The sequence below is a fragment of the Zalophus californianus genome, chromosome 13 (genome assembly GCF_009762305.2).
Source record: "Zalophus californianus isolate mZalCal1 chromosome 13, mZalCal1.pri.v2, whole genome shotgun sequence".
Lineage (NCBI taxonomy): Eukaryota > Metazoa > Chordata > Mammalia > Carnivora > Otariidae > Zalophus > Zalophus californianus.
In genome coordinates, this window is record NC_045607.1 from 2,505,131 (window position 1) to 2,519,140 (window position 14,010).

General features: G+C 61.0%; 1 protein-coding gene across 1 annotated transcript in view; it reads right to left on the bottom strand.

The window, feature by feature from the left end:
- COL5A1 (collagen type V alpha 1 chain) overlaps positions 1-14,010 on the bottom strand; it is a 154,285-nt gene that overhangs the window by 81,107 nt on the left and 59,168 nt on the right. Inside the window, 7 exon segments of the mRNA XM_035723591.1 lie at positions 17-79; positions 282-323; positions 4,175-4,231; positions 4,384-4,542; positions 5,524-5,760; positions 6,025-6,162; positions 6,970-7,101. Of these exon segments, the coding sequence (XP_035579484.1) occupies positions 17-79; positions 282-323; positions 4,175-4,231; positions 4,384-4,542; positions 5,524-5,760; positions 6,025-6,162; positions 6,970-7,101 (828 nt within the window).

A 14,010-nucleotide genomic window follows, 5' to 3' on the forward strand; every position in this document is an offset into this window, starting at 1 on the left:
CTGAGCTACCCCTTACCCTCTCTCCAGGGTCACCCACTTGGCCAGTGGGGCCCATCGTTCCCGGAGGTCCTGGGAGACCCTGGAATTAAAAACAAAATCAGAACCGAATTCAAAGATACAGCCGCAGGGCAACACCCCATTCCTGCCTCGCTTCGGGGGGGGGCACTGCTGGGCCTCAGGGGCGGGGTGCGGTCCGCAAAGGGCAGTGAGTGTCCCCCTCTTTCCCAACCCCCACCTCGAAGCACCTCCCACAGGCCTGAGAAATGAAACGCGACACTCACCGCGGGACCTTCAGGGCCCGGCGGCCCCTCCATGAGCATGCCCTGAAAAGACAGGAGACAGTGTCTGAGACCCCAGGACCCCATCCCTCCTGAGATTCCAGCATGGGCCCGGACCCCCGGCAGACTCTGCTGGTGAGGATGACCCCGTGAGGACCACAGACTCAGGCCTCAGGGAGCAGGCCCACCAGCAGCCCGAGTCCACGGGACACTCGACCACCCTCCTCCACAAGCCCCTCACCCTGCCACGGGCCCTCACGGTCTTCACCCCCAAGTAGGAACCTCCTGCCCCCCCACCCCATCAGCCCGGACCCCAGAGAGGCCATGTGGGTGGCAGGGGGGTCATCAGATGCAGCTCCCGGGCCCAGGGGGGTGGGGTGCCCCCACTCCCGAGCATCCACTTCCAGCCCCTTCCCAGAGCAGGACTCTCCTCTCTCCTGTCAACACCAGGCCAGGCACCTCCAACATCCTGTGTCTCATGCCCACTTCCAGGGGCTCTGAGACCATGCACAACCACACAGGAGGGAAGGGGTCTCCTGCCTCCCCGCAGGGATCTGCTTGCTAAGAACGCAGCAGGAATGGCATCTGGGAGTCCTGGGCCCAGCTAGGTTCTGCCTGGCCTGGCCGAGTAGGCTTTAGCCACACTCAGGGCCAGCAGAGTGGGCACAGTGATGCCCCCTCCTCCCCAGTGATTCTTGAGCCTGCCGGGACAGGGCTTGGGGGCAGACCTCATGCTCCCTCTTCCCCCAAAACCAGAGAAAGCAGACTGCTTCCTTCCAGGGATGGTATGCGCCCCTGTGCCCAGACTTCCCTTCCAAGTGAGCGGTGCTCTTGACAAACGTGGCGTGGCCTCCCCAGGGGGACAGGGGAATGCCCAGCTGAGGCTCAAAGACCCACGCCCGGGCCGCTGGGTCCTCTGACCCCCAGCCTCTCTGCCAGGGCTCCCCAGTTCCTGCGAAGATGTGTTTACACAGATGTGCACTCAGAGGAATATTTGTACTCAAAATGTACACAGACAGCTCATGCAAATAGCTTTCGAATTTCCTCCTCGGACAAGAGCAGCTGGGGAGGCTCAGAGGCAGAGCTGGGATCAAGCGAGGGACCTCTGGCTGCGGCAGGGCCCGGGGCCTGCAGCTGTCTTCCCAGACACACTGGCCGTTGTTCTCGGGGAGCTGGGGCGATGCCAACCACGGATCTCCCGGGAGGCCAGGCCAGAGCAGTCCAGGGCGGCCTGGGAAGGAGGCCGGATGCCGGGATGAAGGAGCCCAGCGCAGGGAGGCAAACCTGTCGCTAGGAACCAGACCTGTGGCCATGACCCAAGATCGAGAAAGGTGTCATTGATGAGGGAGAGTGGTGGTCTTACTGCGGGGTGCCGTCCCGGTCGACACCCCACCAGGGTGTAGACGCCAGCCTCAAAATTCAGTGGGGAAGGTATCTGTGAGTGATGATCTTGCCCTTGGCCCAGCTGAACACATCTCTCAACGCAGGTGCATCCACCCGTTAAATAGCACACACAAAAAAATGTTTCTTCCCAACCACAGTGGAGAGTAGAGACAGTGATTCATATGCCTCCCAAGGACATTCACCGGGTACCACGAGACACGGAGTCTGGGGACCAGTCCCCTGGAGTCCCAGGGTGCCAATAAACCCAAATCCCCTCAGCAGAGAGGTCTGCCGCCCTTTTAAGGAGCCGCTCAGACTGCTGACAAATTACAGGAGGTGCGGCTGCGAGGGCGCGAGGGAGCTGGTTCCAAGGGCGCCACGGACAGGAGCCCCCTCTCCCCAGAGGGCAGATGCTGGAGCAGGGTGGGGACAGAGGAAGCAGCGGCCACCCCAGCCTCTGCGGTCAGCGGTCAGCTGCGAGACCCACGCCGGCCGGCTCCCCGGACTCGGCCATCTGTTTACAGAGCTAAGACTTTGAGGGCATCTCTGGTTTGAGAAATTCCAACTGTTTACATGGCGTCCCCAGGGGCCCGGCAAGGGCCCAGCGGACTCAAGGAAAGGGCTGGGGACGGGGCAGGACTGAACACGGGGGCCAGAGGAGGGAGCCCTCCCCTCGCTGTGTCCGGATGCCTCGGTTTCCCTCCCGAGATGAGGTGGACCTGTGTAGACAGGCTGTCTGTGCTGGGCCGGCTCTCCTTCCTCAGTCCCTGCTCCGCCCACCCCCACCCGAGCGCCTGGCAGCCGGGTCACCATGGCTCTCCTCCGGGGGGTTGTTCTGGCGGCTGCGAGGGGACAGGAAGCGCGCCCAGAAGGTGCGAGCCTAGCCACTCCCTGGCACCAGCCCGCGCAAGATGCCCTGCCAATGAAGCCATGCAGGCCTCACAAAAGGTGCCCCAAGTCAAGAGCAGGTCCATCTGGGGACCAGAGTGTCTGGGGAAGTGTGTGGTCAGTGAGGCCAGCCAGGCTCAGGCCAGCCCCCCGCCATAGCGACTGCGACACAGCCTCTGTCCTTCTGGGATACCCCCACCCCAGCTGCTGGCTGCCCCGCGCTTCCCCCCTGCTCACCCTTCCCCTGTGTCTGGACTTGGTGTCAGGATTTCTCATGTTGCCGAGCAAGGGGTCACCCGGCCCTGGCCCCACCCCCTTGGCACCACCACACCCTTCCCCTGTACTCCCTCTTCCACCCTCGGTCTGGACCCGCAGAAAGCCCTGGAAGGGGAATGTTCTCAGCCTGAGACAAGGATGTGTCCAGGGGCCACAGCCCCATGAGGCTGACAGGTCCCATCCCCAGACAGGCTGGGAGGGAAAACCACAAGGGGTTGCCTTCGCCATTATCCAGATGCTTCCACGGGCCAGGCATGGGGCCAAACCAGGAGGGCTGCACGGAAACTCTGCCCACGGGCGTTCCACCCCAAGAGATGGGCCATGTCCTGTCGGCCCTGGCCACGGGGCTTCGGGTCTCTCTGGGAGACACCAGCAGTTGAGGTTCTAAAAGCACCCTCCCAAGTCCACGGGAGGATGGAGGCCACAAGATTCCCCATCCCAGGAATCCAAGGTCATAAGGCCCTGGGAACCCTGACGTCCTCTCCCAGGCTGAGCCACCAGGAACCACCCTTAGCCCAGTCCCGCCTTGTGACCAGACGCAGGGCAGGACACTGGCCTCCTCCCCCTGGCGCTTGGACGACGTGGCAGGGTGGGCCTTGGCCAGCCCCTCCCCGCCGTCACGGCCACAGCAGCTGCCCGGCCCACACCCGCCCGGCTGATCACGTGGCGCCTTGCCGGCCTGCTCGGGGCCCGACCTCGGCAGCTCTCAGGCCAGGGGGTGGGTCCTGGTGCCCTCAGCCGGGCCCCCCAGGGGCAGAGGACATGGCAGCAGGGAGCGGCCCCCTGGGCCCCCGGCCACGAGCCTCCTCCCCCCCGCCCCACTCCATCGGTAGCCGTTGCATCTACTCCCCGTGATCCTGCGCCCAGCAGAGCGAGTTCCCCAAGCTCCCTGGCCACGGGACAGCCCACCATGCTTCACCAGTTTCCACACTCACCCCACGCGGTGGCCACCCCAGCCTGGGTGTGGCAGCGTAAAACCCCCCGCGTGGCCGCACCCAGATCCGAGGCACCCCACGAACCCTCTGACCCCTCCGGAGGGGCTCCCCTCCTTCTCACGAGCTCTGAGTCTCTCCCCCCGGTGGCAACAGCCACGCGCAGCGAGACGCTCGGACCGCAAGTGCACCGCGCAGTGTTCTCACCCGCCGGAATCCCGGGCAGCTGGCCCCTCAGCCAAGGTCTGGGACATTCCCCCGCCTGAGCCCTCTTCTCAAGCCTCGGCAACAAGCGGCGTGTGGTGCAACAGGCGGCGTGTGGCATCTGCGAGGGGCCCCACGGGTCGGGCCTCGACCTGCATCACCCACCGCCCCCCCCCTGCCGATTTCAGAGAGGGGACAAGAGAGCGCCCTTACCGGCTCAATGATGGCAGGCTCTCCCTTCTGACCCTTCTCGCCTCGTGGTCCTTCAATCTGGGTTCGCAAAAACACAGGCGGACGGAGGATGAGCAGAGGAGGGAAAGGAAGGCCCTTCTCATGGCCCCGGGGGCTCACCAAGCAGGGGCCGCTCACAGCCGGCCCCCCCCCCAGGCCCCGAAGGTGCAGGCGGAAGGAGGCCCCCTCACCCCTTCGTAGATGGTGTCCTGGTTGGCGGGCATGCCCGGCCCTATCTCCGACGGGGAGACAGTGGGGTCGTAGTAGGGGTCGTAGTAAGTCTCGTCCAGGTTCCGGATGGTTTCTTCAGTAAACTCCCCTTCCAAGTCGTCCTCCGGAGGTGGAGCCAGCTGGGAGGGAGGGGGCAGCAGGGGTCACTGGAGGACCGTGCGGAACTGGACAGAGACCCCTTCCCTGCCCAGGCCCACGGCCCGGGGATGCCAACGATGGGGCTTCCCAGGAGCCCAGGCGAACTCGCTGGGGCCGCTCCTGGGCCCGGTGGTGTCTCCACAGCATCTTCTCTCTCACCACAGGGAAACTTCACCCCAAACCCCACAGGACCCCCTGGCAAGCTGGGGCCACACGGGGACCGCACACTGTGGGGAAGTCAGGGCCATCGGGGGCTCCGGCCAAGGTCCCGTGGTCTTGGGGTAACAAGCCCCCAATCCCATCCCGCTGACAGAAGGGTCTGGGCCCATCAGAACCGGGCGTCTGCTCTGTGCTGTCAAGAATCCGGCGTCGCCAATGCCGACTTTGCAGCATTTGCTGTGTGCCGTGTGTGCCGCTCAACTCCTCCCCCTCAGAAAGCTTGCCAACAACCCCTAGAGGCCGACCGGTGAGTGCCCCTGGAGAATGACAACTGAGGTCGAGAGGGGACGAAACTCTCCAAAGTCAGCGGATGAGGCTCCAAGGCAGGTCTGCCCAGCAGGAAAGCCCACGGTCATAGCAGGCACCAGGGCGCCCCACGCCTCCTCTGCCAGGCCGGACCCCCTGCTCGGGCACCTGTCCTGCCTGGTCCCCTCAGGCCACAGAGAGGACACTGCAAACATGCACGTCCTCATCTGCCCCCACCCGAACCCGAGAGCCCAGGCAGGCGGGGCTCATTGTACCCACTTCGCAGACGGAATGCAGACAACAATAAGACCGGCTCAGTGAGTCGGGGACCCCAAACCTGCTCAGCGCCCCTGGGTGCCAGGCTCTGCTGGGCTGGGGGGGCAGGGAGCCAGTCCAGGACCCCCGAGGTCAGAGCAGAAAAAAGAGGGAGCCCAGAGCACTCCCCCAGCCCCTGCCCCCTCCCCTGCCCCAAGCCCCCGCGGAAGAGAACCAATTACGTTGGAGGAGTTGCCGGTGCCGACAGTGCTGGTGGGGGCCTCGGCCCCTGCGCCATGGTCAGGGGACTGGTCGGGGTTCTCGAAGCCCTCGCTGTAGTTCATGTCATCGTAAGGGGCGGGCGTGTAGTAGTCCTCGCTGGGCATGTAGTCATAGTCCCCTAGGCCGGGGTCCTCCTCCCTCGCCCCCTCGCTGGCGTCGGGCACCGGAGGGGCTGCCGTGGCGGGTGGGGTCTGCTCCTGAGAGCGGGGAACAGAGCAGGAGTCAGGGAGGTCTGGACAGGACCCCCAGCACCGCCCCGAGGCCAAGCAAGGGCCCTGCGGACTCCGTCCAGGCCGGGAGGCAGCCAGTCCCGGGGCCTGAAACCCCCCGATCCTGCACATGGAACGGGCAAAAGGAAAAGACCTCAGATGCCAAGCCACATGCCCCCCTCACGCCTACGTCCGCAGGGGGCGAGCCCGCTGCCCCACCTCCCCGCCGTGGCCTGCAGCTCCCGCACAGACCTCGGCAATCTCTGTGGTCTCTCTAGCAGCCTCCACGGGCTTCCTGGTGGGGGCGGGCTCTTTGCCCGGGTCCTCCGTGTCCTCGTAGTAGGGGTACTCATAGTAGTAGGTGTCACCTTCGCCCTCCCCTTCCGGGTACTGAAAGCAAACCGGAGCCACGTGAGCAAGGCGAGACCCCACCAGGAGCCGAGCTGCTCTCCTCACCGTCCAGGTTCAGCCAGGAGCCTGGCCGGGAAGGGTGGACACCAGAGAGCCGTGGCTCCAAAACGGGCCTCATCTGCTCTGACTCTGTGGGCAGCTGAGGCGGCCCCATGAGAAGCACGAGGGAGGGAATGGGGGGCCCAGGGCCCTTGCAAAGAAAGTTGAGTCCCAAAAGGTGCAGACATTCTGATCTTTTAGAACCAAGAGCCAGGAGAGCCGCCAAGCTGTGGGGTCCTGTGGCAATGCCGCGGTCCCTCAGAATCCCCTGACCCTCGCCGAAGCCCCAAACCACAGCAACAGAGAAGGTCTTGCCCCTAAAACTGGGACAGGGGCTCGGCTAGGAGGCCTCGGCTGCAGGGACTCAGCCCGGGCTTGGAAGCCCTGCCTGGGCCGCGGGACCACAGCTTCATGAGGGCCCCCCTTCCTTCTCTTCTGACCGGTCGGGATAGAAGGAGGCCAGGAGGCCTAATGACAGCAGGGTGAACGCGACAGAAGCCGAGCGTCCCCTGAGCCCCGGAGGTAGGAGAGGACCTTCAGTTGGAAATGGTGGAGAGACCTATGAGCAAGCTGAACCACGGTGCTGCCGGGTGCGGCAGGGGACAAACTTCGGATTCTTGCCCAGAGGGTTTATTTTAAAGGGGGACCCCATGGCTTTTGTGTCCCTCCACCCCCGCCTGCCTGCCGGACCTGCCCCCTCCCAAGGGGTCTGCCTACAACCCCCCCATGAACCGGGGGCTGACTCACGTATTCGTCTGGGTTGGGGTCCTGTGACTGGGGCTTGTCAGGGACAGCTGTGTCACAGTCGGGGCTGTAGTGCTCGCAGTAATCGGAAGCAGCCCGGTGGTCCGAGACGAAGAGCAGCTGCTGGATATCACCCTGGAAAAGGACAAAAACCCTTGAATAAGTGGCACACAGAGGTCTCACATGGGGATCCGGGAGGCCAGTGGCGAGTAGCCCAGACACACCTTGGGAGGAGCTTGTCCTCAGGACCACCCTCCTCTCAGCAAGTGCTACCGCCAATCACCACTCAGCTAGGATGGCCTGCCCAACACCCACCTCCATCCAGCCACCATCACACCCACACACATCCAGCCACCCATCCACCCACCATCCATACATCCACCATCCACCATCCCATCCAACACCCATCCTCCATCCATCACCCATCCACACCCACATCCACCATCCATCCACCCACCATCCTCCACCTCCACACATCCACCATCATCCACCCATCCACCCACCCATCCACCATCACCACCATCCCATCCCTGCATCCACCCACCCACCCACCCATCCACCCATCATCCATCCATCCACCCATCCATCCACCCATCCACCCACCCATCCACACATCCACCCACCCATCCACCCATCCACCCATCCCTGCATCCACCCACCCACCCACCCACCCATCCACCCACCCATCCATCCATCCATCCACCCATCCACCCACCCACCCACCCATCCATCCATCCACCCATCCATCCACCCATCCATCCATCCATCCCCCATCCATCCACCCATCCACCCATCCACCCACCCACCCATCCATCCATCCATCCACCCACCCACCACCCACCATCCACCCATCCACCCATCACATCCACCCATCCATCCACACCCACCCACCCACCACCCATATCCACCCATCCATCCATCCATCCACCCATCCACCCACCACCATCCATCCACCCACCCATCCACCCATCCACCCATCCATCCATCCATCCATCCATCCACCACCATCATCCACCCACCCCCCATCCATCCATCCATCCACCCACCCACCCATCCATCCATTCATCAGACACCTGTTGGGCACCTGTCAGGTGCCAGGCAAGTGCTCAGAGATTTTTGTGAACTGTGAGTGAAAAATGCAAGCTGTAAACTCCACCCTAAACCCTGAGGGCTTGGAGGTGTGCTGTTTCCTTCCCTATCACCCCCAACCATGGGGTGGGGTGGGATTTATTTTTAAAGAAAATACCATATGACCCAGAAATCCCAATCCTATGAACTAAGAAAGGTAAACAATTCACTCAAGAAAAAAATTGCAATGGGTATTCAAACGGGTCCATGGACACCCACACTCACAGCAGCCTTATCCACAATAGTCAAGAGGTGGGAACAGCCCAGATATTGCATGAACAGATAAACAATTGTGGTCTATCCATACATCGGAATATTATTCAGCCATGAAAGGGAATCAAGTACAGACACATGCGACCACCGGGATGAGCCCATGCTGCCAACCACTGAACATTCTGTTCACTGCCGTGGCAGTCAACAGTCACACTATGTCAGATAGGAAAAGTATGCAGTGATTCTGGTTCATATTGCTCTCCTCAAGACGTGTCAAAGCAGACAAACAAAAAGGAACAAGAACCATAGGTCTCACGAATGTTACCAGACATTTGACGTCTCCCTGGCAGAGGATCTTTGGGCCCCATACAGATGGGTATAAACTGACTAATATCATAGCGATTTTATTAATGATTAATGTTAGATGGTATTTACTATAAATCAGGTACTGGACAAAGAAACTGCTGTCACTCCCTTTGGCTCACAAGAACTCTATGAATTCTGTTCTATTAATTCCCATCTGAAGCTGAGAAAACTAGAGCCCTGGGGTCACCTGCCTGGCGCCCATGGTCACACAACAGGTGAGGCAGGGCCAGCTCAATGTAGCCTGCACAGTATCCATCACTACAAGACATGCTGGGCTCAAGGAGGGAAAGGAATATGGAGGAACATGCCCAATGTTGAAACTATGTCATGAGAAATGGTGCCCAAGAAAGGATAATTGGAGGCTGTGTCAGGTGTAGAGGTCCTTGGCCCAGAGCCCAACCCACCACATGCATATCCATCTATCCACCATCCATCCACCATCCATCCATCCAACCATCATCCATCCACCATCCATCCATCCATCAGCCACCCACCATCCATCCACCATCTATCCACCATCCATATATGCATCTATCCACCACCCATCCAACCATCCAACCACCCACTCACTCATCCAACCATTCATCCATCCACAAGACATCTGTCCATCCGCCATCCATCATCCACTCACCATCCATCCATCATCCATCCACAACCCATCATCCATTCACCATCTGTCTACCATCCATCCATCCATCTATCCATCCAATAGCAATTACTGAGCACCTACTAAATGCCAAAGATTAGCCATGGCCCAGAACCACTGCCTGGCAGTGTCCACACTCTCTCTAACACTTTGCACTTGCCTTGTGCCCCGTGGGTAAGATGCATATCCATACCATGTATTCATCTGGTTGTCACTGATGCCCCTTGAGTCCCATTGTCCCTTTCTGTCCAGACACCTGAGGCTACCCCTGCTCCTGCACACCCACTCTCCCATGGTCCAACAAAAGGCATGTTCTGCTCCTGAAGACAAAGCCACGAGTGAAGCAAGAGAACATGGTAGCCGTGAGCTTGACCCAAAGGAGGTGGTGCTCATTCTGCACATGTCAGAACCACAGGCCCAAACAAGGAAGCCACACCTTCCACCCCCTTCATTTGGTAAAGGTGTGTGAGCCCCTTCCCTGTGCTGGACCCTGACGAAGCTGGACAGTGGAAGGCTGGGAGGATGTGCCACTCAAAGTCACTGAGCGTGGATCCCCAGATGGCCTCCCGGGGTCTGTGAAGTGAAGTGCCAGCCCCATGCACTGCTCTGAGGGACAAGATCCATTACCCTTCACTGGCTTCCCAAAGCTTCTGTGGGAAAACTGGCCCAGAGATGGGGTGAGGTGGGGGTGACTCAGTGGCAGACGTGGGTGAAAGTCTTAGAGTCCGGAAAAGGCTCATCCTACCTGATCCCTGAGACATGGGTCCAAATTATGTGCCCCCCCCCAATATGGGTTTGAAGACCACGAAGATGAGCAAAGAGCTCAGAACTCCGCCCAAGCTGACCTGTCTCCACACACAGGGCTCTGAAGAGACTCCCCTGAAGACGATTCTGGCTCCCCTCCCCAAGTTCTGCTGTGCTCACTCCTTCGACGGGCAGAGCCGCCCGCCTCCCTCCCTCCCTCTGTCTCTCCCTTTCCCGTCCCTGCTCCCTCCTCTTTGTCCCTCTCTGCCTCTCTCCTTTTGGATGTCAGAGGCTCCCGGCCCACACTGTAAACTCTCCGGCAGACGAGAACCATATGACAGGAACAGTGAACCAAAACCACACAGTTTTATTAAGCAACGTGACTTCTAGTTCAAACTTCATCCAATTCAAATAAAATATTTTCTTCTTCTTTCAACTGGCAACTTGACATCTGAATATATGTTCTCCAAATGCAGTCTCTGGAAGGGAGAGGAGGCTCGGGGGCCTTTGGGGGTGGCCGTGGCTGCCAGCACCTGGCGCTCCCCTCCGTCAAGCCACTGGCACATGGGACCGCAGCCGTCTGGTAAAGGGCCTGCCTCCCCAGAAAGTGCAAGTCCTCAGGCCCTGGCCACATGTGGCACATCTGTGCCCCTGTGCCCCACGGTGTCCCGCCCAGAACCAGGCTTCATAGGCCCCCACACGGTGGCCCCTGCTGCCCCCGACACCAGGCAACCAACAAGGCTAAAGGCTGGGGCATAAATACCCAGGAACAGGCACGGGGCCGGGTGCCTCCTGCAGACTCACCTGGAGCTCTGGAATCCGAGCGCACAGTCGGTGCTGACCTGGCCCTCCCCGCCAGCCCTGCTTCCCTGCCGGCCTCACCCACTCCCCAGATGGCTGTGGAGGGAGCACGTGACCAGCAGCAGGCCGGGCCGCAGGGCCCCTGCAAGCACGAAGCCCCCTTCATTCCCAAGGCCCACCCTCCTCTGCAGATGCCTATACTTGCAGCCAATCATTTTTCCCACAAACCCCCGAGGGGTTTCCACACCAAAAACATGTGCCCCTTTGTTCCATGGGCGCGTCTTTCAAAGGGCCCCTGCACCTCCGTGAGAAGGGGAAGCGGAGGTGTGGGTCCGAGCCTCTTGGAAGCCCCTTGTCCAAAGCCCCTGCCGTGCCCCCTCACCTCTTCCCTGCACGTGCAGGAGTTTTTCAGGTTGGGGTGTCGAATACCGGTGTGCTCTTTGCAGAGAAGTCGTCCCCCACTGAACTTTCTCTTGTTGGGACCAGACACAACCTGAGAATCTTTCTCAACCCCCACGCCGTGCCTTGGAGACAGCATGCCCCGGGGCTGGTCCTGATCTGGTGCACAGTGTATTTCACATGTCCCACGAATGCTCACAATGTCATGACTGTCCTGAGAGCATTTTCATGATGGCTCCTGTGGCGAAACAGGTTCCAAACCACAGATCCTGAGGTTCCCTCGGCAACCCCCCCTTTCCCAGCAGGGCCTTTCTCCATGGCCGCTGGTGGGCGATGCTGGGGGCCTGGCACGAAGGCCCCTACTGCCCACAGCCTCAGCCCCTCGGGGCCCAGTGGGCACGGTCAGCGGGACAGCCCTGGGCGCGGCGTGTCTGTGCTCTGGGGGGACGAGGCAGAAGGCAGGAGCCAGGGGCCGGCATAGGAGGCCCACCCACGAACACAAGGAGCACACACAGCGAGGCCCCTGGCCTGCAGCTTCTCAGGATCCAGCGCGGGCCTTTCCGGAGCCGAATGCCAGCTCTGTGAGGCTGGCCGAAGGTCAGAGTTGCCGGCGGGGTCCTTGACCCTCTGGAAGCAGTGAGGGCAGCCCAGGATTTTTCCAATCAAGTGTCCTCTCGGGTGGGGGGGAGACTCTGACTAGGAACCCTCAACCAGCCTGGCCTTGACCTTGGAAGAGTCGGGAGCCCCCTGCCCCGAAGGCAGCCTAGCAACCTCCAAAACACAAAGACTCATGGCCCACTTGTAACATCTGGAGTTGTCTGGGGTTGTGTGTGTGTATGTGTGTGCGTTCACGGGCACGGCACAGGTGTGCACATGCAATGCAGCGGACGACCTTCACGTGACCTTCTAGTCTGGGTGAGCCACTTCTGAACAGAAACAGAAAGCCTCTGTCCTTAGGGACCCTTGGGGAAAGTGAAGGGGCATTATCACCTCTGGCCGTGGGGCAACTTGAGCTGCAGTCAGGAGTTATGGGGCGACAGAGGGAGGCGGTGGACACCAGGCCTGGAGCGGATGTGCCCAAGAGTGACCGAGTGCAGTCCGGGGAGCGGGGGCGCTCACACCCTGGCCCAGCCCCGCTGCCGGCACGGTCACACTCCCACTGGCCCCGGGGGGCAAGCCAGGGAAAGGCCACCTGCCAGGCTGCAGGGCTCCCTCTAAAGCCTAGAGGTTCACATTTCAATGATTGCAGGTACCCCATCAATAACCAAAATTGTTACTCAACTAGAACCAGGAGCTGTTCACCGTCTTGGAGGCGCCGGACCACGTCTCAGGTGGTGCCTTCCCTTTGCTAGGCACTCGTGGGAGCTCCGTGCATCCTGCCAGGGTCTCCCTGCCCCCGGGCTCCCTGGGACACAGGGACCTGGGCGCTCGGCGTAGCTGGGGCTTCTCAAAAGGGTCCCATAGAGAGCCTGGGGTCTCCAGCAGGGTTTACACGCCAGGCTGCCCCACAAGATGTGGGTTAAGAAAGCATTTAGGGGGTTGTGTTATAAAGGTCAAAACCCTGATGCAATAAAATGGTCTCACTTTACAGACTAGGAGTGTGAGGTCAGAGGAGGGAGTCCCCCAGTGGGGTCCCCCAGGCCTCAGTGGCAGCTGGGCTCCAGGGTCCAAGGCCAGGAGTCCTTCCAGTCTGGGGAAAGCAGTGATAGGTCCCACCGTGTGCCTGGCCGCTGCTGGGCACCTCCTGGGCTATCTCCCTGAGCCTCCCTACAGCCCCCATTCACAGATGGGGAAACTGAGGCAGCAGGGTCCAGGAACTTTCTAGAACCAAGAAGAGTTACCTTACCACATACTCCTCACCTTGTGGCATTTCACTGCTGTCTTACACTTGAGCCGTCACCACGCTGCCGGTGCAGACTGCCCCTCCACCCCCGGGGACCAGGGAAGCCCCTCTCCTCCACAGAGCCTTGCCTGGCTTTGCCCCCCTTCCCGTGCCTGCAAAGCCCTGAGTGGCAGGTGAGCTCCTGACTGAATTCTGCCCAACTGCTCCATCCCCAGGGCCCAGCAAGCAGACAGCCCCTCCAGCCTCCCTCCAGGAGCACAAAGCACCTGCCCCAGACTCCTGGGCTGACAGTGGGCATCGTGCTGCCCTCCACACAAGGGGCGGGCAGCTGTCCTACCAAGGGTCCCCTCCCTCAGCAAAGGCCACCCGGTCCCGGGGCCGTGGTGGCGACCCCGGCCCCTCCCCATGACAGCATCTTCTGCATGAACTGCCCCCATGTGCTCATCGCGGCTCCTCCGTGCTCACACGGGTGGGCTCGCCCTGTCTTCTCTCTTATCCCCATTTTGTGGATGCACACACTGAGGCTCAGAGAGGCGGGGTCCCTCTCGCAAGGGCCCAGAGTCAGGGGCTCCAGAGTCACTGTCCTGCAGCTCCACCAAGAGCAGCCTGGCCTCCATAGAGTTCAAGCGGAATGTCCGGCTTGGACAACAATCGTGGCTTCACCCCGGCTGCCCTCTGCGTGGGCACAGGAGCCTTGGGAGTGCAAGCGGCACCTGAGTCCACATCTGGGCCCCAGGCCCGCAGCTTGCCCGGTGGTGGCCCTCACCCCTACCAGAGAAACCAGCACTCGCTGTTTTCACTCTGTGCTCGTTCTGATGCTAACCGCTATTTTCTCTTCTACTCACTTACGTCTGCCCCCTGCCAGTAAAGCTCCGCCCAGCCCCTAGAAGCTTCTGCCGTGGTG